The 27,144-nt window shown below is 41.5% G+C and overlaps 1 protein-coding gene and 1 non-coding gene across 2 annotated transcripts in view; one reads left to right on the forward strand and one right to left on the reverse strand.

The window, feature by feature from the left end:
* The first annotated feature begins 2,148 nt into the window (after positions 1-2,148).
* The window catches only part of LOC126475214 (probable sodium/potassium/calcium exchanger CG1090), a 114,255-nt gene continuing 89,259 nt past the window's right edge, over positions 2,149-27,144 (forward strand). Inside the window, exons 1-2 of the mRNA XM_050102873.1 lie at positions 2,149-2,363; positions 18,178-18,466. Of these exons, the coding sequence (XP_049958830.1) occupies positions 2,237-2,363; positions 18,178-18,466 (416 nt within the window). The 5' untranslated portion in view covers positions 2,149-2,236. The remainder of the gene's footprint in view (positions 2,364-18,177; positions 18,467-27,144) is intronic.
* Trnat-ugu (transfer RNA threonine (anticodon UGU)) lies at positions 8,790-8,864 on the reverse strand. The gene has a single exon. It is a non-coding gene; the product is annotated as a tRNA-Thr (tRNA).

Consider the following 27,144-nt stretch of genomic DNA (forward strand, 5'->3'; position numbering starts at 1 on the left):
ACGTCTTGATCTTCCAACGTTTCAAACCAGACTAAATATTACACAATATTATAACAAAATTTTACTGAATAGGCTAGGAAGAACTTCAGTAAAACGGTAAACTGTAGTACTCAGTAATTCTGACCATTCGAGACACACCTAACGGCCCGTAGACGACGAGGCCGTTAGAAATGCAATGCTATTTTCAATAGCGGTAGCTTTATTATAGATAACTTTTACAAAGATATGAAACATATCTTGGTATTACAGTTGAAGAACAACAAAAATAACGTGTTTCATACAGTATATATACTTATTTACATACTTAAATGTCTGGGAACAAGTAGTCGGCTGTGGCCTTATTAGTGGGAACCATCTCGTCATTTGCCTGAAATAATTTAGGGAAACCACGGAAAACTTAATACAGGATAACCCGATAAAGCCTCCACATTCTAGAATACGTGACCAATCTGTTTAAAACAGCGCCACTTCTTTCAGTTTATCCCTAGTGTAATACACTTTTTTACAAAGAAGCATTAATAATACAAAAGGCTAGTGCTACTCTGTTCGTTTCCCAGTCCCAGTAACTGTACACAGTACTCACTATTGATTATACACACACTGTTTCACAAAGTGACGCAACACACACTGTCGTCTGACGTCAGAACCATAGCGACGATGTTTGGTTCTCATTTTGTGTATCACATCTTCCCATTTGCTAGCTTGAAAAACACTGTAGTAAGTAAGATATTGAGCTCATCGAGAGGATAAATTTTTTGTATTAAACATTGCATAGTTTTAGGGTAAGGTTTTCCAGAAAAGGAAAAAAAGAAAAAAATACAGAAGGGAAGAAAAATAAGAAGGGAAAAAATACTGTGAAAGTGTTAAGCAAAAAGATAAATTTTTTATTGTTGCTGTTATTTATTTGTGTCATTTTTTGCCAAACTCCTACTCGGTCTTATTTAAGTAATCTTCACTACATAGAATATCTTGCTTAACATGTTCTTTTTACGTCTTTTTTAGATAAGTTAGTTTTTTGAGCAGTAATTACGAAAGTTATATTTGATCCGTACAATTCATTGGTAAATGTACCCTTATCCCCGATGTTATTCAATCTGTATATTGAGCAAGCAGTAAAGGAAACAAAAGAAAAATTTGGAGTAGGAATTAAAATCCATGGAGAAAAAAAAAACTTTGAGGTTCGCCAATGACATTGTAATTCTGTCAGAGACAGCAAAGAACCTGGTAGAGCAGTTGAATGGAGGGTATAAGATAAACATCAACAAAAGCAAAACGAGGATAATGGAATGTAGTCGAATTAAGTCAGGTGATGCTGAAGGAATTAGATTAGGAAATGAGATACTTAAAGTAACAAAGGTGTTTTGCTATTTGGGGAGCAAAATAACTGATGATGGTCGAAGTAGAGAGGATATAAAATGTAGACTGGCAATGGCAAGGAAAGCGTTTCTGAAGAAGAAAAATTTGTTAACATCGAGTATAGATTTAAATGTCAGGAAGTCGTTTCTGAAAGTATTTGTATGGAGTGCAGCCATGTATGGAAGTGAAACGTGGACAATAAATAGTTAAGACAGGAAGAGAATAGAATCTTTCGAAATGTGGTGCTACAGAAGAATGCTGAAGATTAGATGGGTAGATCACATAACTAATGAAGAGACATTGAATAGAATTGGGGAGAAGAGGAGCTTGTGGCACAACTCGACGAGAAGAAGGGATCGGTTGGTAGGACATGTTCTGAGACATCGAGGGATCACCAATTTAGTGTTGGAGGGCAGCGTGGAGGGTAAAAATCGTAGAGGGAGACCAAGAGATGAATACACTAAGCAGATTCAGAAGGATGTAGGCTGCAGTAGGTACTGGGAGATGAAGAAGCTTGCACAGGATAGAGTAGCATGGAGAGCTGCATCAAACCAGTCTCAGGACTGAAGACCACAACAACAAAATCGTTAGTGATTTGGACAGATCTTTACAATGAACTCGTTTACTCGTTTTGGTTATTATTCTTACGACCCTTCCCTGATGTTTGAGAACTCTGTTCATTGCCTCGTTTACTGTGTTGCAGCTCACGACGCAACCGGCGCCGCCACTGACGCACTCGGACGTGGCGACAAAGGCGACGGCCCCTGCGCCCACGACGACGGGCAAGGCGACCGTGCCGGCGACGACGACGGTGGCGCCGCGGCGCGCGCGCGCGCGGAACTGCACGCCGCCGGCCATCCAGCAGTTCCCGCGGCCGCTGATGGGGCCTGCCGCGCGCAAGGACGGCGGCCTCATCCTGCACATCATCGTCGCCGTCTACACCTTCCTGGGGCTCGCCATTGTCTGCGACGACTACTTCGTCTCCTCGCTAGACCGCATCTGCGAGGGTAACACTTCGTACTCGCGACTAAGTTGGCCTTTTATCGTTGCGCGTGCACTTGGAAACACCGTCAGATACACATAAGTTAACTACTAAGTTTTATCTCGTATAAAGTGCAGTTTAGGAGCCTAAAAGAGGCTCTTTCAGCACTTCACTTAGCCTATATAAATTCTAAAATAGACTTTAAAAAGTATTATGCAGAGAAACCAAACACAATGTAAGATACACCGTATACAAGTGAGCATATTATTATTCATTAAAAACAAGGAAAATGAAAACACGCACAGTTGCACAACACGACAAACAATACACTACTTTAGTGTTCAAACTGATCCCAAACATTTCTAGTTCGTCCAAGATAAAAATACAGCATAAAATACATATAACCATATGCTGGAATGAGTATAATATGTAATTTAATAAATGCCGGATAAAAAAAACAGTTTCAAACATTCAGACTATAGTTCTCGTAGATAGGCCTCTCTCAGCATTGTAATTCGGAAATGATTCTTGCCATAAATGTGTATTTGGCTCTAACGTAAGCCAAGTCCCGTAGGATTGAGGGCTCGTTTGCAAAAGTTACAGAGGCGGCATCCTCCAGTAGATATTCTAGCCGTAATTGCTCTGCTACATAACTGATACCACTTCACCCAACCTAAAACGTAAACAAGATTAATAACTGACAACTGAAATGAACATTCCATACAAATAGCTTAGACGTATGGGCAGTGAAAGACGAGGGAAGGAAGATAAGAGTTTAAAGTCTCGTGGACGAATATGTCACTGAAGACTGAAAAGAATGCCAACGAAATAGGCCATGTCCCATATTCATTGGAACCATCTCTTAAGTGATTTGGGGAGACCATGTAAAACATAAATGTGGACAGTAAATCAAATGGCAGCCTTTGACCTTTTGATACACTTATGCGGAGGAAGTGTCATAAATCTTTTGTGTTTTTTTTTTTAAATGGAATATGGTTTTATAGGTGTGGGATAGGGGCAACGCTACACATCATATTCGAAGGAGGCTGGACAGTGACTACAGTGGTGACAGTCTTGATTTTGTCTTGCAGACATCTCAGCCAGCAGACGCTCGAAGACTGACAATAACTTACAAAAAGCTATTTAGAAAATTCCAAATCCAGTTTTTCAGGGCGCTATGTGCGAACATAATACGCAGTGAAATTAAAATTAGGCTACTGCACTAAAGAGCCAAAGAAACTGATACTCCTGCCAAATATCATGTAGGGCTCCTGCGAGCACGCAGAAGTGCCGCAACAAAACGTTGCATGGACTCGACTAATGTCTGAAGTAGTGCTGGAGAGAACTGACACCATCAATCCTGCAGGGCTCTCCATAATTCGGTAAGAGTACTAGAGGGTGGAGATTTCTTCTGAACAGCACGTTGCAAGGCATCCCAGATATGCGCAATAATGTTCAACATCTGGGGAGTTTGGTGGGCAGCGGAAGTGTTTAAACTCAGAAGGATGTTCCTGAAGCCACTCTGTAGCAATTCTGGACGTGTGGGATGTCGCATTATCCTGCTGGAATTGCCCAAGTCTGTCAGAATGCACACTGGACATGAATGAATGCAGGTGATCAGACAGGATGCTTACGTACGTGTTACCTGTCAGAGTCGTATCTAGACGTATCAGGAGTCTCACATCACTCCAACTGCATACGCCCCACACCTTTACAGAGCCTCCACCACCTTGAACAGTCCCCGTCTGAGATGCAGGGCCCATGGATTAATGAGGTTGTCTCCATACTCGTACACATCCGTCCGCTCGATACAATTTGAAACTAGACTCGTCTGACGAGGCAACATGTTTCCAGTCATCAACAGTCCAATGTCGGTGTTGAAGGGCCCAGGCGAGACGTAAAGCTTTGTGCCGTACAGTCATCAAGGCTAGACGAATGGGCCTTCGGCTCTTGAAAGCCCGTATCGATGATGTTTCGTCAAATGGTTATCACGCTGACACTTGTTGACGCCCCAGCACTGAAATCTGCAGCAATTTGCGGAAGGGTTGCACTTCTGTCACGTTGAACGGTTCTCTTCTGTCGTCGTTGGTCCCGTTCTTGCAGGATGTTTTTCCGGCCGCAGCGATGTCGTAGATTTGATGTTTTACCAGATTCCTGATATTCACGATACAGTTGTGAAATGGTCATCTGGGAAAATCCCCACTCATCGCTATCTCGGAGATGCTGTGTCCCATCGCTCGTGCGCCGACTATGACACTACGTTCAAACTTACTTAAATCTTGATAACCTGTCATTGTAGCAGCAGTAACCGACCTAACAACTGCGCCAGACACTTGTTTTATATAGAGTTGCCGATCGCAGCGCCATATTCTACCTGTTTACACATCTCTGTATTTGAAAACGCATGCCTATACCAGTTTCTTTCGCGCTTCATTGTAGAATTGCTTAGAACGAAACAATCAGGCCAACGCCAGCCCTCATCAGCAAATAACAAGGAAGAACTCCAATGCAATTATACAGTGAAAATTACTCTCTGCCAAATACTTCATGTTGGTTTATGGAGAATAGCTGTCGGTCTGTATGAAATCATTTGGCGAGATACTCTTAAAGGCAATGTGGAAAGAAATTATAGCGTACGAAGCAACTCCGTAACAGTTCAGAAATACAGATCGTATTGAAAAGAATAATTCGCATGCGTCTTTTGAACTTCATTCCCTTAACTAATGATCATCTTAAAAAATTCCCTATTCGTGTCTAGACGGTTAAATTATTCATGTTGATATGCGAACAGAGCGCCTTCTGCCACTAAAATGGGCGCCAAACGCATGAAACACTCACATCGAATGTCGAGGAGATGGATAAGAATTTTTTCGATACTGGTCATGGTTTAAGTGAATGTAGTTCGTCCAACACATCTGACTGGTAGCTTTTTTATTTATCTTTCTTCAATACAATCTGTAATCCACGAAAATCGTAGCCCAATTAGGTATGGTTTATCATCCTGCAAAATTCATCGTTATTGAGAAACATGACGTCGATTAAGTGGTGCCCAAGGTCATCAAGCAACTGTTTACACTCAGTGATTGATGTAACTGAAGCGCAGGACGGAAGTCTTTGTCATGAAATGAGGACACCAACTCACAGTAGTGCTAGTTCTGCAAGGTTCGCAGGAGAGCTTCTGTAAAGTTTGGAAGGTAGGAGACGAGATACTGGCAGAAGTAAAGCTGTGAGGACCGGGCGTGAGTCGTGCTTCGGCAGCTCAGAGCACTTGCCCGCGAAAGACAAAGGTCCCGAGTTCAAGTCTCGGTCGGGCACACAGTTTTAATCGGAAGTTTCATATCAGCGCACACTCCGCTGCAGAGTGAAAATCTCATTCTGGAAACATCCCCCAGGCTGTGGCTAAGCCATGTCTCCGCAGTATCCTTTCTTTCAGGAGTGCTAGATCTGCAAGGTTCGCAGGAGAGCTTCTGTAAAGTTTGGAAGGTAGGAGACGAGATACTGGCAGAAGTAAAGCTGTGAGGACCGGGCGTGATTCGTGCTTCGGTAGCTCAGATGCTAGAGCACTTGCCCGCGAAAGGCAAAGGTCCCGAGTTCGAGTCTCGGTCGGGCACACAGTCTTAATCTGCCAGGAAGTTTCATATCAGCGCACACTCCGCTGCAGAGTGAAAATCTCATTCTGGAAACATCCCCCAGGCTGTGGCTAAGCCATGTCTCCGCAGTATCCTTTCTTTCAGGAGTGCTAGATCTGCAAGGTTCGCAGGAGAGCTTCTGTAAAGTTTGGAAGGTAGGAGACGAGATACTGGCAGAAGTAAAGCTGAGGACCGGGCGTGAGTCGTGCTTCGGTAGCTCAGATGGTAGAGCACTTGCCCGCGAAAGGCAAAGGTCCCGAGTCGAGTCTCGGTCGGGCACACAGACTTAATCTGGCAGGAAGTTTCATATAAAAATTTCATCGCAATAGGTACAGAGTTTAGTGATCATTGCTAATGTGTTTCTGCATTTTTGATCGAGAAATCTGTTATTTACTGAGAATAATAGCCAATAGAAGGAAAGCTGACAATAACATTTTTCTTCTTACTCATATTGACTCCACCTGTCCAATACTGAACCCGGTCATTGGCGTTAATTACGTACCGCTTGGAGACGTTTCTTTCATGCTTCAAGGATTCCTACGTATAAGATCATAAGCGCTCGAAATTGAAATTATTTATTATTAATCAGAGAGTATGTTCGTGAAAGGAGCGAAATTAAATAAAACTAATAAAAATCAATCGGAACAATTTAAATATGAAATTCATATAGGGCAAAATGCCAGAAATTTTACGAAATTTAAAAATGCTTGCCGACACAACCAAAATACAAAGAGGACGTGTTCTCCTTTTGGCGGACGGATGGTAGTAACCCTAAGCTATGATACACTCTGGAGATTGTGCGACGTTAAACGTTGATTTTTTAAACAATGTACGAAATGATACTCTAACTATTATTCCACATTTTAATTTATAAAACTGTAATCGTCTATTTGTGATGGCGCTCCGAGAGTTCACAAAACACACAAGTCTAGCGATAGGGATATGCCTTCCCATACAGCTTTCGCCAGATGCTTAGGGCTGGTTTATTCATACAGTATATCGTGTGTTACGGGGACCACACTGTCTGGGGCCCTGCCCAGCTTTTCGGGGAAAAATTAACAACTAGCAGTTTATATACACTCCTGGAAATTGAAATAAGAACACCGTGAATTCATTGTCCCAGGAAGGGGAAACTTTATTGACACATTCCTGGGGTCAGATACATCACATGATCACACTGACAGAACCACAGGCACATAGACACAGGCAACAGAGCATGCACAATGTCGGCACTAGTACAGTGTATATCCACCTTTCGCAGCAATGCAGGCTGCTATTCTCCCATGGAGACGATCGTAGAGATGCTGGATGTAGTCCTGTGGAACGGCTTGCCATGCCATTTCCACCTGGCGCCTCAGTTGGACCAGCGTTCGTGCTGGACGTGCAGACCGCGTGAGACGACGCTTCATCCAGTCCCAAACATGCTCAATGGGGGACAGATCCGGAGATCTTGCTGGCCAGGGTAGTTGACTTACACCTTCTAGAGCACGTTGGGTGGCACGGGATACATGCGGACGTGCATTGTCCTGTTGGAACAGCAAGTTCCCTTGCCGGTCTAGGAATGGTAGAACGATGGGTTCGATGACGGTTTGGATGTACCGTGCACTATTCAGTGTCCCCTCGACGATCACCAGTGGTGTACGGCCAGTGTAAGAGATCGCTCCCCACACCATGATGCCGGGTGTTGGCCCTGTGTGCCTCGGTCGTATGCAGTCCTGATTGTGGCGCTCACCTGCACGGCGCCAAACACGCATACGACCATCATTGGCACCAAGGCAGAAGCGACTCTCATCGCTGAAGACGACACGTCTCCATTCGTCCCTCCATTCACGCCTGTCGCGACACCACTGGAGGCGGGCTGCACGATGTTGGGGCGTGAGCGGAAGACGGCCTAACGGTGTGCGGGACCGTAGCCCAGCTTCATGGAGACGGTTGCGAATGGTCCTCGCCGATACCCCAGGAGCAACAGTGTCCCTAATTTGCTGGGAAGTGGCGGTGCGGTCCCCTACGGCACTGCGTAGGATCCTACGGTCTTGGCGTGCATCTGTGCGTCGCTGCGGTCCGGTCCCAGGTCGACGGGCACGTGCACCTTCCGCCGACCACTGGCGACAACATCGATGTACTGTGGAGACCTCACGCCCCACGTGTTGAGCAATTCGGCGGTACGTCCACCCGGCCTCCCGCATGCCCACTATACGCCCTCGCTCAAAGTCCGTCAACTGCACATACGGTTCACGTCCACGCTGTCGCGGCATGCTACCAGTGTTAAAGACTGCGACGGAGCTCCGTATGCCACGGCAAACTGGCTGACACTGACGGCGGCGGTGCACAAATGCTGCGCAGCTAGCGCCATTCGACGGCCAACACCGCGGTTCCTGGTGTGTCCGCTGTGCCGTGCGTGTGATCATGGCTTGTACAGCCCTCTCGCAGTGTCCGGAGCAAGTATGGTGGGTCTGACACACAGGTGTCAATGTGTTCTTTTTTCCATTTCCAGGAGTGTATATGACGGTAGTATCTGTTCCCGAAAGAACAGTTACCGTGGATGACCATGCAGCTTTGCTAGAAATGAAATGATAATTGGGCTGGTTTATTCATACAGTATATCGTGTGTTACGGGGACCACACTGTCTGGGGCCCTGCCCAGCTTTTCGGGGAAAAATTAACAACAAGCAGTTTATATATATGACGGTAGTATCTGTTCCCGAAAGAACAGTTACCGTGGATGACCATGCAGCTTTGCTAGAAATGAAATGATAATTAAATGGACACCCTAGCTGCAAACAGGCGTTGATGTACTTCATTGGGGACATGTTGAAAATGTGTGCCCCGACCGGGACTCGAACCCGGGATCTCCTGCTTACATGGCAGACGCCCTATCCATCTGAGCCACCGCGGGCACAGAGGATAGTGCGTCTGCAGGGACTTATCCCTTGCACGCTCCCCGTGAGATCCACATTCCCAACATGTCCACACCACTACATTCGTAGTGCGCCTAATAGATGTTTGCCCTTCATACTCATTACTCGTGGCAGATTAATCTACCAAGTCCCGTACGAGTTCGGGCATAGCGTGTGCGTTCGCACAAGAAGGTCAATGGCCGGGAAGCCATATTTTAACTATATATGACGGTAATATCTATTTCCGAAAGAACAGTTACCGTGGATGACCATGCAGCTTTGCTAGAAATGAAATGATAATTAAATGGACACCTAGCAGTTTACAACTGAATAAGTACGACAACGCTTTTTAAGACTGTGCGCACATGATTGTGGAGTACTTCTCAAGCACTGGAAAATACGGAGCAGTGATATAAAACTGTTTCCATTTTCGAAGGTGCGAAGAGACCTTTTGAGGTAATTCTGTTTCCTTAAAAATAAGCGCATAAGGTCTATTTACGTATTACGTTGCACTGCTCATAGGTGCCCGCAAGGGCCCTCTCCCCTTTGCCCCCTCTCCCCCCTTAACAGGCACTTCCTGCTCCAGAATATGGAGTATAGAGTTCTTATTCACTGCAGAATTCTCACTCATTTCTAGAAGTGAGCGGATACCTAACCACCAGTGCTTTGGCATATAATAAGTTTTTTTGTGTCCGTTATAAAATTTAGTTCTTGTAGCATTAGTGGTCTCGAAACTACCCAATTCATTTATATCAAAAATCCAAATTTTAGAGTATTGCCCCGCCTCCTTCCCCCAATCCCCATGGATAAATTTCTGGGGACGCCCATGACACTGCCGTACATTACTACGAACTTACCCCACAATACAGTATTATTAGGTTCACATTGTTAACAAAGATCACCAGAAATTCAGGTTTTTTATTTGTTCTTGCACCAAACTGCGAGGGCGTGCTGAAAAGTAATACCTCCGAATTTTTATGTGAGAACTCTTAAAGCTTTCTAAATAAAATAAACTTTATTAATAGTCTACATCTTTATACTTCATGTTTACATATTTATTTCTCAACATTCTCACACTGGTGACGAACACATTTCTCTCAACAAGAGACCAGTTCGTTTATAACGTCACCAGTGGCGGATAACTGCGCTTACAAACGACAAAAAATTTTAATATTGTTAAACAACTTGCTAGTTTAAATGAGCCTTAAGAACAAAATTCGACAATTCAAGCTTGGAAATATACATAGTTTACTTGGTGACTGAATGGAAATTTAACATTGGGTTTCTGTCTGGAATCATCTTCATGATTGTTCAAAATATTTTAAAGTAAGCTGTCAGGACAGCAATGTACAATACAGTGTTTGAAACGTTATTATTCCGAGAATGTTGTAGGCTTCTACTTAACCCCACCATATTTTCCCCGTGAAAATACCGGGACCACTGAAAAGTTGTGATAAACTAATAAGCAGTTTCTTAAATACTGTGACATGTGTGGGTCTCAGTATGTAAAACCCGACTCTACTTAAATTTCTTGTAGAAATTACGGGGAAGTATCAAGTCAACCCTCAATTACTGTAATTAACGTGAAAGCTCTGTGGTCTTCAATATCTGAGCTTTGATTTAATGATACGCGTTTAACAGAACATGTTGATACTGGGAATGTTTTACATTTACACATGTTTATACGAAAAGAACATAAACAGAATATCTATTAATGTGTGAAATACACTTCACAACAGTTTAATTTTATTTATTTATTTACTTAGTTACTTTTTTGGCGAAAAAAGAAGAAGAAACCGGCTTTCGTTTGTCTCATTTATTATGCTGCAGCCTGCACGATGTCAAAGTTCCCACTCTGTACAATCGAATAGTACGTGACATTGCAAATGTTATGATAAACTTCTTAACCAAGCTTTGTTTCTTCGAGGAAAGGTTATTTTTATTTTATGTTGGAACAAAATGAGCATTTGCGTGTAGACATAACAGCAGTGTTCACACAAATGACAACACACCACGTCAACTGCCAACAAGACTACTTAATCTTTGTAGTCTGTCTTCTCTGCGCACAGAAACTGCTAAAATGTTGTAAGAATAAGTGGGATAAGAGTCGATCCAGCACACCCCACTGCAAGAAATTGCAAAAATATTTTGCTTTTTAAATTAGAAAGGCAGTGTCAAGAATATAGAGAACATTTTTGCGTTCCAGGTAAAATTCCGGCGACACGGGAAACAGAAGCCAAAAAGGACTGTCCCGTTTTCTTTACGAGACGAATTCCAGCCGGCAGGTGTACTTCTACTGTTCACTGACAACAGAGAAACAAGCGACAGTGAAATTAAATTTTTCTGCATTGTCGTTCTTTCATAGCACAGTTACGTCGAGTAATGCGAGTTGGTCAGTTCATCGCTCCATGTTTAATGGAAAAAAATCTTTGTGCTCGTGTGCCGTGTTAAAAGTATAAAAGCTTTGTGCTCATGTGCGGCGTAGTACGATTGGAACTGGATACAGCTTTCTTTCTTTCCTTTTACAGTTTTTTTCTTTTGTTTTGACAGTTTGTTGACAATTTTGGAAGTGCCTTAACATGAATAACAGTGAAAAAAGCAAATGTGCACAATTAAGTGGGGGCGTCATTTCGGAAATTATCGAAGGAAAGGCGAGAACGAGAAGACAATGTTCTAAAAACGCTTGGCAGAGTAGATAAATTTTTCGTAGAAAATGATGCTGGTTCGATTTCGAGTTCAAATAGTACGGATAATATTTCTGACACTGCAGCTGTTGTAAAAGAAGTAAATACAGACGAAACAAAAGTTAAAATGAAGAAAAGCAAATTGTTCCTAATTTCACGAAAAACTAAGTGTCGAGTCAGACATTACAAAAAGAAATAACCTCGTTAATGATGATCCTGCAGAATGGTGTGTCAATGAATCAACAATCGACATTTTCTTACAACGTGGCATTAATCAAAATGGTAACGGTGATTTTTCTAAGTCAAGAAGATCAATAGGCGATGAAACCAGATATTTGGGCCAAAATGTTTTTTTACCGTTAACTTTTAAATGGTGAATCAATTTTGCGTGATTTTCTAGTATACTCCTGTAGCACCTGTGATGTTTTTTTTTTTTTGTGCACAATGTAAATTGTTGGGAGGTAAGACGGCGATTGCTATTAATGGTACTGCAAATTGGAAAAATATTACTAATATTTTATCTCATCGTGGGAATTCACTTGACTACAAAAATTCTGAGTTATCACTCTTAAAAAGAAAAAAAGTCACTTGGAACAATAGATAACCATTTAGAGTCATATGTTGAGACAAGAGGAAATGTACTGGTGCAGTGTGTTGAAAAGGGTGTTTGCAGTAGTGAAGAAGCCGTAGACTTCCCCTACGTGGACACGTTGAAAGATTCCGTTCATTACATATTGGTCAGTTTATGATGTCTCTTGAACTTATAGCCGAGTTTTATCCTTTTCTGGCAGAGCACATTGAACGATATGGAAATCCTGGGCAGAGACATGCAAGTTATCTTTCTTCATCAATGAAATAATAGGGCTTCTACCTGAACGAATAAAAAGAATTATCATAAGTGAAATAAAACAGGCCAAAGATTTCTCTATAATAGTAGGTTCTAATGCGGACATGAATCAACAATCGAAAGGGAAGCAGTTGTTGGGAAGGGAGTAAGACAGGGTTGTAGCAACGCGTTGTAGCCTCTCCCCGATGTTATTCAATCTGTATATTGAGCAAGCAGTAAAGGAAACAAAAGAAAAATTCGGAGTAGGTATTAAAATCCATGGAGAAGAAATAAAAACTTTGAGGTTCGCCGATGACATTCTAATTCTGCCAGAGACAGCAAAGGACTTGGAAGAGCAGTTGAATGGAATGGATAGCGTCTTGAAAGGAGGATATAAGATGAACATCAACAAAAGCAAAACGAGCATAATGGAATGTAGTCGAATTAAGTCGAGTGATGCTGAGGGAATTAGATTAGTAAATGAGACACTTAAAGTAGTAAAGGAGTTTTGCTATTTGGGGAGCAAAATAACTGATGATGGTCGAAGTAGAGAGGATATAAAACGTAGACTGGCAATGGCAAGGAAAACGTTTCTGAAGAAGAGAAATTTGTTAACATCGAGTATAGATTTAAGTATCAGGAAGTCATTTCTGAAAGTATTTGTATGGAGTGTAGCCATGTATGGAAGTGAGAAACATGGGCGATAAATAGTTCGGACAAGAAGAGAATAGAAGCTTTCGAAATGTGGTGCTACAGAAGAATGCTGAACATTAGATGGGTAGATCACATAACTAATGAGGAAGTATTGAATAGGATTGGGGAGAAGAGAAGTTTGTGGCACAACTTGACCAGAAGAAGGGATCGGTTAGTAGGACATGTTCTGAGGCATCAAGGGATCACCAATTTAGTATTGGAGGGCAGCGTGGAGGGTAAAAATCGTAGAGGGAGACCAAGAGATGAATACACTAAGCAGATTCAGAAGGATGTAGGTTGCAGTAGGTACTGGGAGATGAAGAAGCTTGCACAGGGTAGAGTAGCATGGAGAGCTGCATCAAACCAGTCTCAGGACTGAAGACCACAACAACAATGCGGACATTTCACATATTGATCAACTATCTTTCATATTAAGATATGTGGACGAGAATGGCGAACCTGTTGATCGTTTGCTTCTCTTTTTAACAAACCTGGGACACAAGCACGAAAATTTAGCTGAGGCCGTCTACAAATTCCATTGAAATTACTGACTGTAAGGGCCAGTCACATGACAACGCAAGCAATGTGTCAGGAATGTACACAGGTTTGCAGGCACGCATTAAAGAACGAAATCCGAAAGCGCATTATGTGCCTTGAGCAGCACATTCTTTGAATTTAGTCGGCACAAGTGCTGCAAGCTGTTGTCGGGAAGCATGTTCATTTTTCAATGTAGTGCAAAACCTTTATAATTTTTTCTCTGCTTCTACACAGCACTGGGATAAACTTCTTTCTTTCATGAAACCAGGAAGCAAAACGGTAAAAAGTTTATCAAAACACGTTGGGCAGCAAGAGAGAACGCGTGTGTAAGTCCATACGAAAACTGGGCGGGCGTTGTCAATGCCCTCACACATATTGCCAATAATACGTGTGAAAAACCACTTGTGCGAAATGAGGCTTCAGCTTTATTGAATCAACTCGACAGACTAGAAACATTATTCATTATGAAAGTTTGAAAGGACATACTCCAGAAATTTAATAGTGTAAATCTGAAATTGCAGAATGTAAATATTGATAATAAAATAGTGCATGAATTACATGACTCACTTGTAGGATTTATTGCATCTATTCGTGGCATGTTCGACTATTATGAAAATAAATCCATGGAGATTGTGACTGATATAGACTTTGAATGCACCTATAAAAGATCACGAAAACGCAAGCTTCATAATGGCGAAGAAGCGGACTCTGAAGAAATTTTTCTGACTGGAAGGCAAAAATTTTCCCAGTACTCGACAACTTGTAAGCTGAATTAGTGAGGAGGAAGGAAAGGTATAGAGCACTGTTGGACTCCTTCACAGTTTTAAGTAACCTTAAGAACAGTGAATGTGTACATTTCACGGAACTTATGAAATCTTCGGAGATTAGTGATATATCACTCGAAATGAGCAAATTTTTACGAAAAGAGAGGTTACAGTCCGTGTTTCCGGATGTTGACACTGCTCTTAGAATATTTCCATGTATGGCAATTACAAACTGTTCGGCAGAACACTCGTTTTCGGCTCTTAAAAGACTGAAATCGTACCCACGTATATTTTGTCTGAGGAGAGATTGAACGCCTTGTCCATTCTTCACATCGAAGCCGATCTCCTAACTGGTAACCGTCTGAACTATGACGAATTTTCTGCCGTCAAAGCCAGTGGCAAACTTAGCTGACTGGTGAGTTTGTTTATTTATTCATATTAGTTTTAAAAATTTAAGATTATAACGTGATTTTTATTATAACTTACAGCACATTCATTGGGACTTACAAACTACGTATTACCTGTTTATTTTACAATTGCCGATGGCAGAACGCTGAACTAAACCTCGTCTATGTGCAGACGTGACCGAAGGCGCCGGACAATTCTAAACAATACCCGAATGACCCAGACCGCTCGGTGCTGTACAGTCAAGTCATACTGATCCTGTAGCATATACATTCAAGTTATTAGATTGTAAAACGACAGTTCAGTTTTAATTTTGAACACATCTCTGTAAAAGTACGTATTAATTTCTAATGTATGACACGTTTGCTTCAATTTTTACATCGTAACACAACTTTTTTATTTTCATTTTCAACGGTTTAGTGTAAAAGAACATATTAAAATTGAACGTATAAAAAAATCCGTTGCCTCCTACACGCTCTGCTGAATTTTTAGGCCATAAAAGAAAAGTTATTTTCCTTTGTGTTCGTTTCTGTTGCCTTTCGACAGAAGAATGTGTTAACACAGTGCAGTTTTAAGTTTGTTTTATCCGCTGCCGTACACCAGGTAGAATTCAGGAACCATATTGGATTTTGATTGAGCGTGACTAGAGCGCTGATGCGTCCTTCAGAACAACGAATAGCAGAGCACAGAAGCAGCTCACAGCGCTCCGTACCGAGCGAGGTGGCGCAGTGGTTTGCACACTGGACTCGCATTCGGGAGGACGACGGTTCAATCCCGTCTCCAGCCATCCTGATTTAGGTTTTCCGTGATTTCCCTAAATCGTTTCAGGCAAATGCCGGGATGGTTCCTTTGAAAGGGCACGGCCGATTTCCTTCCCCATCCTTCCCTAACCCGAGCATGCGCTCCGTCTCTAATGACCTCGTTGTCGACGGGACGTTAAAACAACACTAACCTAACCTAAACACAGCGCTCCCACCCAAAACGGCAATTCTGAAGTGATCAGGAAATAGTTATTATTTAAAACATGTTTTTAGGGGGGAGGGGGCGCCGCATATAATATGGTGTGCCTAGGGGCGCAAAATTCTTAGATCCGCCACTGAACGTCACTGTGGAATGTCTGACTTTGCGGACGGAGGCCACAACCCCACCTGTGCTTGCACCACATCACTGCCAAAATGCAGTCCTCGAAGGTGTTCTATAAGTTTTGGAAACAGATGCACTTTAAGGTTCGGATGTCTGACAACTATTCATTTGCACACTGAAGCGCCAAAGAAACTGGTATAGGCATGCGGGAGAGATATGTAAACAGGCAGAATACGGCCTTGCGGTAGGCAACGCCTATGTAAGACAAAAAGTGTCTGGCGCAGTTGTTAGATCGGTTACTGCTGCTACAGTGGCAGGTTATCAAGATTTAAGTGAGTATGAATGTGGTATTATCATTGATGCACGACACAGCATCTCCGAGTTAGCGATGAAGTGGGAATTTTTCCAGACGACCATTTCACGAATGTACCGTGAATATCAGGAATCCCATAAAACATCAAATCTCCGACATCGCTGCGGCCGGAAAAACATCCTGCAAGAATAGGACAAACTACGACTGAAGAGAATCGTTCAACGTGACAGAAGTGCAACCCTTCCGCAAATTGCTGCAGATTTCAGTTCTAGGCCATCGACAAGTGTCAGCGTGCGAATCATTCAACGAAACATAATCGATACGGGCTTTCGGAGCCGAAGACAGATTCGTCTACCCTTGATGACTGCACGACACAAAGCTTTACGCCTCGCCTGGGCCGTTCAACACCGACATTGGACTGTTGATGACTGGAAATATGTTGCCTGATCGGACGAGTCTCGTTTCAAATTGTATGGAGCGGATGGACATGTACGGATGCGGAGACAACCTCATGAATCCGTGGATGCTAGATGTGAGCAGGGGACTATTCAAGCTAGTGGAAGCTCTGTAATGGTGTGCAGCGTCTGCAGTTGGAGTGATACGGAACTCATGATACGTCTAGATACGACTCTGACAGGTGACACGTACGTAAGCACCCTGTCTGATCACCTGCATCCATTCATGTCCATTGTGCATTCAAACGGACTTGGGCAATTTCGGCAGGACAATGCGACACCCCACACGCCTAGAATTGCTACAGAATAGCTCCAGGAACACTCTTATGAGTTTAAACACTTCCGCTGGCCAACAGACTCCCCGAACACAAATATTATTGAGCATATCTGGGATGCCTTGCGACGTGCTGTTCAGGAGAGATCTCCCCCCCCGTCGTACCCTTACTGGTTTAATAAGAACAGCGCTGCAGGATTCATGGTGTCAGTTTCCTCCAGCACTATTTCAGATATTAGACGAGTCCTTTCTATGTCGTGTTGCGGCACTTCTGCATGCTCGCGGAGGCCCCACATGATATTAGGTAGGTGTACCAGTTTCTTTGGCTCTTATGTGTATTAAGGTTAGCTGTTTTTGCGATCCTGTGTTATTTTCCTTTCCCTAATTTTGAGTTGAAGCACAGAGTGTCTTTACAGTATGTATGTTTACCACTTTTCGGTGTAAAGTTGTCACGCATGCAGTAATCTTTATCCACTCAGACACACCACTGCACTCATTCTCCAGCTTCCATCTCGAAGCACAACGCAGATTAACCTTTCGCAACGGTCGTGGCATGACATTTGGCTGTGTGCAGTAGCTAGTAGCCCTATGGAGCGTGCCGCGGAATTCTCTTCCGTCCAGAGGTCTAAACATTATAAGCTTCTAATACAAGGGACTTATCATTTATAAACAATGTTTGCTTCCCATGCTGTATGTGCGGATCCAATAAGAGTCAACTTTGATAAGTATTTTTAGGGGCTTCTAAAGCATGTCCCACGTAAAACTCGTACACCTCACGTAGGGGTTAATCATCTCCACTGAAACTGCTTGTGAAGTGGCCTGTATTCCCATGGCCACCACTTCCAGCATCTCCCATAAACATGTACCCAAATGTTTTTTTAACATTACTATTATCTTTTCCTTTTTAGTCAGTTTGTTGTTACTTCAATCTCAGGCGTGAGGCGTACTGGTTTTATGCGGGACACCCTAATGTTGTTCAGAGAATGGTTCAAAAATTATTATGCATAGCATCTGTTATCCCTTAAATAAGTGAAATAAAATTTTACCCGAAGCTGCATTTCCATTTTATGAAAGTAAAATAATAAAATAAATAATGTTGAATCGGGCCCCTCAGTTTGTCAACTGTAGCGCCATTTGCATATTTAAACGCTCCTGCCTCCGATACATCAGAATATTCATTTATGTGCACCTACGTCTACATTAACATGCTGTTTCAGGGCTATAAGGCACACAGCAGTAGAGCGACTGGGTTAGTAAGACGTGGCTCGAATGTGTGCAGAGCTGAAGCTGTCCCCCGACGTGGCGGGTGCCACCTTCATGGCCGCCGGGTCATCTGCGCCAGAGCTGGCCACTGTCGTCATCGGTGTCTTCTTCGCCAAAGACGACATCGGTGTTTCGGGCGTGATCGGCTCGGCCGTCTTCAACATCATGTTCGTGATCTCGGTGTGCGCGCTGTGCGCCGGCGCCACGCTGCACCTCAACTGGTACCCCATGGTGCGCGACTGCATTTTCTACTCTCTCGCCATCCTCATGATGCTCGTCTCCATCTACAATGAAAGCATTACCTGGTGCGTACGTTATTTCACTCTTGTTCGAAATAAAGTAAGCTTGCATCATTGTTCAGTCACAATAAACCGCATTTTTCATCAGGAATTAGCAGTAATCGTTTCACCTCATTTGAGTTGTACGAATTGTTAAGAGAGAACAAAATTATTACTAAATAAGCATAAAATGCTATCTGTATTATTACTTTAAATGATATTGATATTTTAAGACCTTTTTCCAAAATTCTTTAATGCATGTGTACAAAATAACACATTAAGCCAAGCACTGTTAGCTGCATCATGCGCAAGGTATGCTTTCTTGGGCTCCGTGATTTTCATTGTTTTTAGTAAGATAAACTGACCTTAATGTTCATTTTGGCACAAAATGCATGCATTTTGCATATCTATTTACGTAATGTATGACAACTGCCTGTATCCCTTGTGTACAAACGAGATCACGTGTGTCATAAACCTGAGTCACTAATCTACAGGGTGTCTGAAAAGTCTTTCCCTGATTACATAAATTGATAACTCAGGCTATAAGTAAGATACAAATATGAAACTGGTGTCTAATTGTTAACAAACTATCAAAGTTTTTTTCAGACATCAGTAAACTTCCACATGAGCACCCTTGGTAGCACGTAGCACATCTAGGCGATATTCAATTTCCGTCCACACACTAGCCAACATCACTGGAGGGATCGATTCAACGACTGTGGTTATCCATTGCCGCAGGGTTTCGAGATCTGGTACACGTGTTGAGTAGACCTCGTCTTTGACATAACCCCATAAAAAGAAGTCTAATGGGGTTATGTCAGGAGAGTGTGGAGGACAAACCATCGGCCCATCACGACCTATCCATCACCCAGGAAAGGTCATATCGAGATAGGCACGGATGTCCAAACCCCAATGAGGTGGTGCACCGCCTTGCTGAAACAAGACATCGGGTTGATACTGAAGCAGCTGAGGAACAGCATACAGTTACAACATGTCCAGCTACACTGCAGATGTGATGGTAGCCTCAGCGAAGAAGAATGGCCCGATAATTCGATCGTGCAATAGCACGCACCAAACATTCACCTTTGGACTGCCTCTGGTGCACTCCATGACCTCGCCAGGGGGTTGTGAACCCCAAATGTGCACATTATGGCGATTCACTACTCCACTGACAAAAAAGGTTGCTTCGTTGGAAAAGGCAGCTCGTCTTAGATAACCATCATCGTCCTCAATATGTGATAGCATTTCGACCGCAAAGTCATATCGACGTGTACTGTCATTGGGCAACAATGGAAGTGGAAGTTTACTGATGTGTGAAAAAAACTTTAATAGTTTGTAAACAATTAGACACCAGTTTTATATTTGTATTGTACTTAGCCTGATTCATCAATTTATGTAATCAGGGAAAGACTTTTCGGACACCCTGTAGATTTGTGGTCGTCAAACCTTTTTGCTCATGATCCAATACTGACTTTGTGAGGCGGCACTTGAGGCCACAAATATACCAATCATATTATTAGATGGCAACCAACATAAATGACTGTCATGAGCCACCAATAGACTAGCTATGGTAAACGTGCTGTAAGTTTTCCACCAATCGCCAAGCACTGATTGATAAAAGTTGCCACCATTCAGAAAACATTTTGTCAACTGTTCTTGGTTTCGCACTGTTACCACTCTCAATGACCCAAGAGTTGGGACACTGAAATTGCCTGATGATGCAATGTTGTGTTGTTTGTGTGAGTGGATTAGTAATAATTCAAACAATAATTGTACTTATATTTAATTTAAATACGTTATGTAGTATAAAACATGATCACAATGTTTACTGTATGTTTTGAATGCCAGTTTTTATCTACTTAATGTTTTGTAGTAAAGAGGTTCAATTTCATTTCATATTGCTTGCTACAAGTAACAGCTTCATTTAAAGATAACCGTATCTGTAATGCTTATTCAGGGTTCCGTGTAACTTCTGTGTCAAAATCTATAGTGGCTGATCGGTACAAGCTGCATACACACGATTTGTCAGTACTGGAAGACACAATAAAACATTCCGCCTCTCACAATTAATAAGCACTTTGTAAAAGAAGGTGATGTATCTTGGTTTTGAATGCTTGCTCAGATACTATGGTGTTCAAGTTCCAGGTCCAGCACACCACACAAAATTTATATTCGTTGAAAGAATGTACCAGTTCTCATAAAAAAATCAAAATTTCTGTAGATGTCGTCTACAACTGATTCCAAATTGTTACAGGTTAATCCAATACTTCATAAAACAAATATTGCACAGTGTAAACAAAACTGAGTTCCAGGCAACCTCATGTCATAAGAGTTGACCAAAGGCGTATAGAGACTGAAATGAGCCAATCTTGCACATTTAACAAACGTGCAATTTTTTGCTCCTTTGTAGGTGGGTGTAAAAGCAGTTGCAGAAATTCATATTTTTAATTAACTCTGCCATTAGGTTCTTGGGCAATATCAAAATAAAGAACAGGCATTCTAACTAAAATAACGTATACAGGACATTGATTTTATAGAAGTTCTTCACATATTCCAAAACATAAAACTTGTACATCAAGTCAACTTGATTTCACATCACAAAAGTATTCTCAATACTTTACTAGATGTCTCTTCAACCACTGCCTTAAATAACATGAAAATACTACAGGACATATTCTCTCATTGCTGATTTCATGTTTTCTACAAATTAAAATTATTGTTGTGATAATGTGATGAATTTAGTAATGATTTTACATTTGATAGTAACTTTAGCAATTAGTCAATAGCATAATGCATAAATATGCAAGGTTGATTATGTAAACACTGCCAGAAATTAAAATATGAATTACATCATTATTTGCTGATTCAAAAGATGCTAAAATGTTTCCATCAATATCAGATAGGGTACGTTACACAGAACTAAATATTCTTAATTTGAAAGTTTGTGAAATCTAAATGCTGGTGTTTGTTTACAGATAGGCAATGGTGACCTGCTTTGAAAAGCTCATGTAAAAGTTAATACGGCAGTAAATGCACTAATATACAGGGTGAAGAAAAGCAATGCACTTGGGTGTCAGCATGCAATTCCTCATCTACATTCAAGGCAAAAGTTTATGTATCAAAATCAGATTGGGTGCATTTTGAAAACACAAGTATGAAAACGAAGAATTGACAAGAGTGTCACATTGTGCAGCACATCAGGATGTACAGAAGAATGTGTATCACCCTATAATGCTGTACCAGGCATCGTAGTTCACTGAATAGACTGATGGAACATCAAACATGCATTTACCCTGAAGCTATGGTTTGAATCGTCGTCAGGTTCCTATTTTATATTTTAAGCATCCGTTCCCTGTTTCTCATCATTTATAAGTTGGAAATTATTTTGCAATATGACATTAGCCCATCACATGACAGTGGGATCCATTCAATTGCTTGCATATGTCTACTAACTGCGCAGTGTACAAACATAACTGGTCCCGTCAAGTTCGTGTAGGGTGGCTTCCTGATTGGGTACAAGGATGATGAATACATCGATATGCTTTTATTGCTGGGTGCATCTGATAACCAAGCTGCTTCTGCTGCTTCTCATGTGCGTGGTACCCTGAAAGGCACCATTCCGATAAGAACAGTTTTCATTGTCCGGAGCAACGTCTTCAGGAAATTGGTAATCGTCGTCCACAAGTAACAGACAGAGGTCTTCCAAGGATTAAGATGCACTTCACAAACAGAGGATGAGATTCTTGAAACCATTCACCATTCACGTCAGCGAAGCAGTTCCAGATATCTGAAAGACTGATTGTTGAGGTGTTGCATGATGAAGAACTGCATCCATATCGTTATATGATCACCGACACCAGTGGCTAGAAGACCGCATCCGGCGAGTACAGTTTTGTAAATGGCTTTTCCAATAAGTGCAAGATAACAAACATTTTATAAATAGTGTGATATGGACTAACAAATTTATCTTCACTCATCAAGGTGTTTTCAACCTCCACAATAGACATTATTGGCTGGAACACAACCCACATATCCCCTTGATGTGGCTTTCAGGCACACTTTCACATAAATCTGTGGGATGGAATCATGGGAAGAGTGCCTTTGGTCCCTTACCTGTTGCTGGAGAAGCTGAATGTGCACCTTTATTGTATGTTTTTTTTTGCACAAGTTTGCTTGATGCGTGAGAAAATGTTCCACTTGGTGTTTGGTGACAGCTGTGATTCCAGCATGATGAAATGAATGCATGTAACTACACTCACAGAAAAAAAATCACAACACTAAACAATAATTAATGTAGAGCATTGAAATTTTGGGCATATGTTTGTCTAATAACATACAAGGTGTTCAAAAATTCTTGTTACATACTCCTAGGACTGGTAGTGGGGAGTGAGTACATAATATTTTAAATAGGCACTTATGTCCGGGAACGTATTGGTATCATTTCCGAGCTACAATCATTTGAAAACATGTTTGCTAGGTGTGCAAGAGGGTAGCTGGGGTGGGGTGGGGTGGGGTGGGGGTGGGGGGTGCTTATGTCAGATTGTCTAATGTTATTTGACATCTGTCCTACCTCTCTGACTTGGTCTGAGTTTCATTTTTCATTCATGTATCTCTGAGCTTCAGAGCAATTTAGTACGTTTATACAAAATACACGAACATGGTCCTTCTGTATGGAGAAGCTCGCAGTAATGGAAGAACTTCTCACACCTTTGTCAGAATCATTATGCACAACATCCAACCCCATTGTATACCTTTTTCACTACAATTAGACGAGGCTTCAAGAAAGGTTTACCTTCACTGTCAGCAGGTGTGATTGTGGTGCTCCAAGGGGTCATCGCATGCCCTAACTGGAAGAGGCCGAACTGCATCATGTTGAAGAGAAACTGTCAATGAGTACATGAGAAATTGTGTGTGCAATAGATGTTGCTTCCAGCACCATCTGGTATGTTGCAGATAACCAACAACTACATCCATACCACCTCTAGCATTCACAGACATGTGAATGAGGCTCGAACCAGGTGAGAGAGGTAGTATACACACTGAGTGACATCACCTAATCCAACATAAGCATCCCCCACCATGACTACCTTGTTGAAAACTTGCCTAGCAAACATGTTTTCAAACGGCTGTAGTACAGAAACAGTATGTTTCTGAACAAGGGTTTCTGCTCAAAATATTGTGTACTAAATCCCCTTTACAAGTCCTAGGAGTTTGTGATAGGAATTTCTGAACAGCCTATATTTATGGATTAGCATTGCAAGATCACAGATTAATGTAAGCACGAGACAATCCATTGCAAATGCAAAAGGGTGGTAAATTTACAACCTGTGCAATCGCCAGAATGTTGATTGCAAGCATGCAAATGTGTGTCCTTGAAGTAGCCGATTTGCAACAGTTTGCTGTGTCACTGGGGTACCAACTGCTGCTCAAATTGTCACTGCAGATGCAGTATGATGCACCAGAGCCATACTCCAAACATAATGGCCTTCCCTCTCTATGGTGCCATGTGGCTGGTCTTCTGGCAACTGTAAATCCTTGTGACCACCACTGCCAGAATCATGTACAGTGGCTACGTTCCTGCCAAGTCTATCTGCAGTATCACAGAAGGAACGACCTCATTCAAACTCAGTGATGTGTTTATAATGTTGTCTTTGTTGCCTTAAAGGCATTCTTGACTAACATCAACCCATCACATCTAATCTCATGACTGTTACAGCATGTGATTTGCATCCTCTTATGAAATATGAGTAGACATCATCTTCCAGATGTAGAAATGTGCCTACCAACTTTGGTTTATTCGCACAAGTCCATCTTGGGGTTGTGATTTTTTTTTTTTTCCCATCAGTGTACTTAAATGAACCATTTCTGTGGAAATGGATTGGTTGTTGAGGTCCAATGTTCTGGCTTCCAAGTTCCCTACGTCTTAATCTACTATATTTTTATTTGTGGGGACACATAATGAAAGAAGTTTGTAGTACTCTGTTCATAAATGTACATGACTTAATAGCTTGTTTGCCTGTTGCTTTTGCCATGCTGGATACAGATATGTTGCCTAGGGCCGAGCCAAGTATGATACAGCAAGTGACGAAGTGTCTGCAAATGCAAGACGGCCACTTTGAACATCGGCCCTAAAGTGCATGTTGCTCTTAAGTGTATGTACTGGCTCTGTGAAGATAAGTCTGGATGTCAAATATACAGAATGGAATTATTGTGCATAGCATAATCTGCAAGCTAGTTTAGCCTACCTATCATGTTTTTTTACCTCAAAGAATACAGACAATGTTACTGTATCCATTATTATCTTCTTATCTTCTGTTGGCTTTGTTTGTCACATGGACAGAACAAAGTGGCCATTTATGTCTGTAAGAAGTTCATGTTATGTCTTAATGTTTAAGTGAAGGTAACAGTAACAGAAAGAAATACACAGGATACTGCATTGTGGTGGTGTAAACTGGATACAGTTTGATGGTTAAACTGAAAAAAAAAAAAGAAAGGGGCGAAAAAGTTTGCTGTGTACGCCACTCGAACATTGGGGAGTTTTCCATTCCCCGTGTTATTGCCTCATCTCACTGAGCTAGGGGGACAGCTCTGGCACAGCACAGAGTTCATGCTACCTGTTCTTGGCTGCACTGCATCCAGTTACAGTGTTGCCAGAGTCTCGTTTTTTAAAATTGAGGTTCCGTTAAAAGTATTGATGGGACTAGGTTTTGCCAGATACACTTTTGTCGTGAATTGGGATGGGGAATTGCTTGCCGACCCCCAAGTGCAGCATTTTTTCTGTACCTTGTACAAGACTGCATGTTGTCTGTAAGAAATAGTGCAAATTTCTGTTGACCCAAAATGATCATGATGTCAGTATATTCAGAATCTGTGATTCCATTCTGTCACATTACAAGACAAAAGTGAGATGTTCTCTCTTGACACCAAAGTGCATGAAAGGTCTCCTCTCTGATTTCACATTCATGGATGATTCATCTGTACATTCACTCAGACAGTACAACAGATGAAAATATCACCCAACAGATACTATAGTAGTGACTGTCTGAAACTGAAAACATTAAGTAAATTTTTGTCTCTTTAACCAACTGCTGTTTACCTAGTTATTTAATGATAAAATATTTAGTTGAAGCTCTTCACTGACTATTACATAAAACGTATTAGCAGGTCAAGAAATTATTCATCATGGAAAGTCATAAATTCTGTGTTTTAGATGATTTTGTGTAGATTCTATGTTTTATGCTGTTTTGTGTACTTCAGAAATAACTTTATAAATCAAATTGAAATTCATACTGTCATTAACTATTATCAGTAAAAATTTCATAACAATCGGGTTGCCAGAAATGTCTTTAATAATACATACATGCATATTATAATATTTGCTTTCCGTAAACTACATACACGCACCTTAGTGTAACGAAATGGCCAATTCATGTGTAACTTGCAAACGCATTCTCAAGGGCCTGAGTCACTGCACATGGCAAGAAAGCTTCTGATAGTGTTCTATATATTACTATAAGATTTAGAAATAACTTCAGGTATGCCCCAGAGAAGTGTGTAGGGACCCTCACTGTTCATACTGTATATTAATGACCTGGCAGGGAAAGTAAATAGTAGCCTCAGAATCAGTTATTGTAATTAAATATTGTAATAACAGCTGTTCAGATATTCAGTCAAATTCTGATTAGATTTCAATGTGGTGAAAAGATTAGCAATTTATAATATCTTAGATTTTCCCAGTGATTTGTTGTCATCTCATAGAATCGGGCGTATTGCAAGTGGTCCACATCCTCCCAACAGAATATTTCGATGTCATAACTCAGTGTCTACATCAGGTGTTTCCTGAGACTGGAAACTCCTGATGAAGGTGCCAAGTTATGATGTCCAAATCTACCTTGCTGTCCCTTAAAAGTTATACCTCCTCACACTCCATTCCATTATCAAATGATGATTTATTGATGTTGCAGGAAGTGTCCTATTAGCTCGTCAAGCCGGACCACGGTTTTATTCTTCCAATCTGATACAGTATCTCCTCATTAATTATTAATCTGTCCATCTAGCTTCAGCATTCTTCTATAGCAGCACATTTCAAAAGCTTTGGGTGTCTTCCTTTTTGCACTGTTTATCACCCACATTTCATTCCCGTATCAGGTTATTCTCCATAAAAATACTTTTAAGAAAGATTTTGTAATATTTAAATTTATATTTGGTGTTAACATATTTATCATTTTCAGAAGATATGAAATCAAATGAAGGTGTAGGTTGAGTCATAGACAAAGCAGAAGACAGATTTTTGATTCATTGGTGTGATACTAGGAAAAAGTGCAGTCTGTCTACAGAGGAGGTTGCTTGTAAAACACTCACACAACTTGTCCTCTAATATACTCAAGTGTTTGGGATGCATACCAAATAGGACTAACAGGGAATATTTATTGTATACCAAAAAAATTGCAGCATGACTGGCCGCAGTATCTTTTGATCCATGAGGGAGCTGCTGAAAAACATGAACGAGCAGTCTCTTGGAGATAGAATTCAGGTGTCTGTAAAAACACTGTTCACAAAATTTTAAGAACCAATATCACATCATGAATCTAGAAATACACTGCAATCACATATGTATTGGTTCCACAGGAACTGGAGGGACAAGATTGAACTAATTACAGCCAGCACACAAGCATTTAAGCAATCATTCTTCTCGCACTCCGTAA

This window comes from Schistocerca serialis, chromosome 4 (genome assembly GCF_023864345.2).
Source record: "Schistocerca serialis cubense isolate TAMUIC-IGC-003099 chromosome 4, iqSchSeri2.2, whole genome shotgun sequence".
Taxonomy (NCBI): Eukaryota; Metazoa; Arthropoda; class Insecta; order Orthoptera; family Acrididae; genus Schistocerca; species Schistocerca serialis.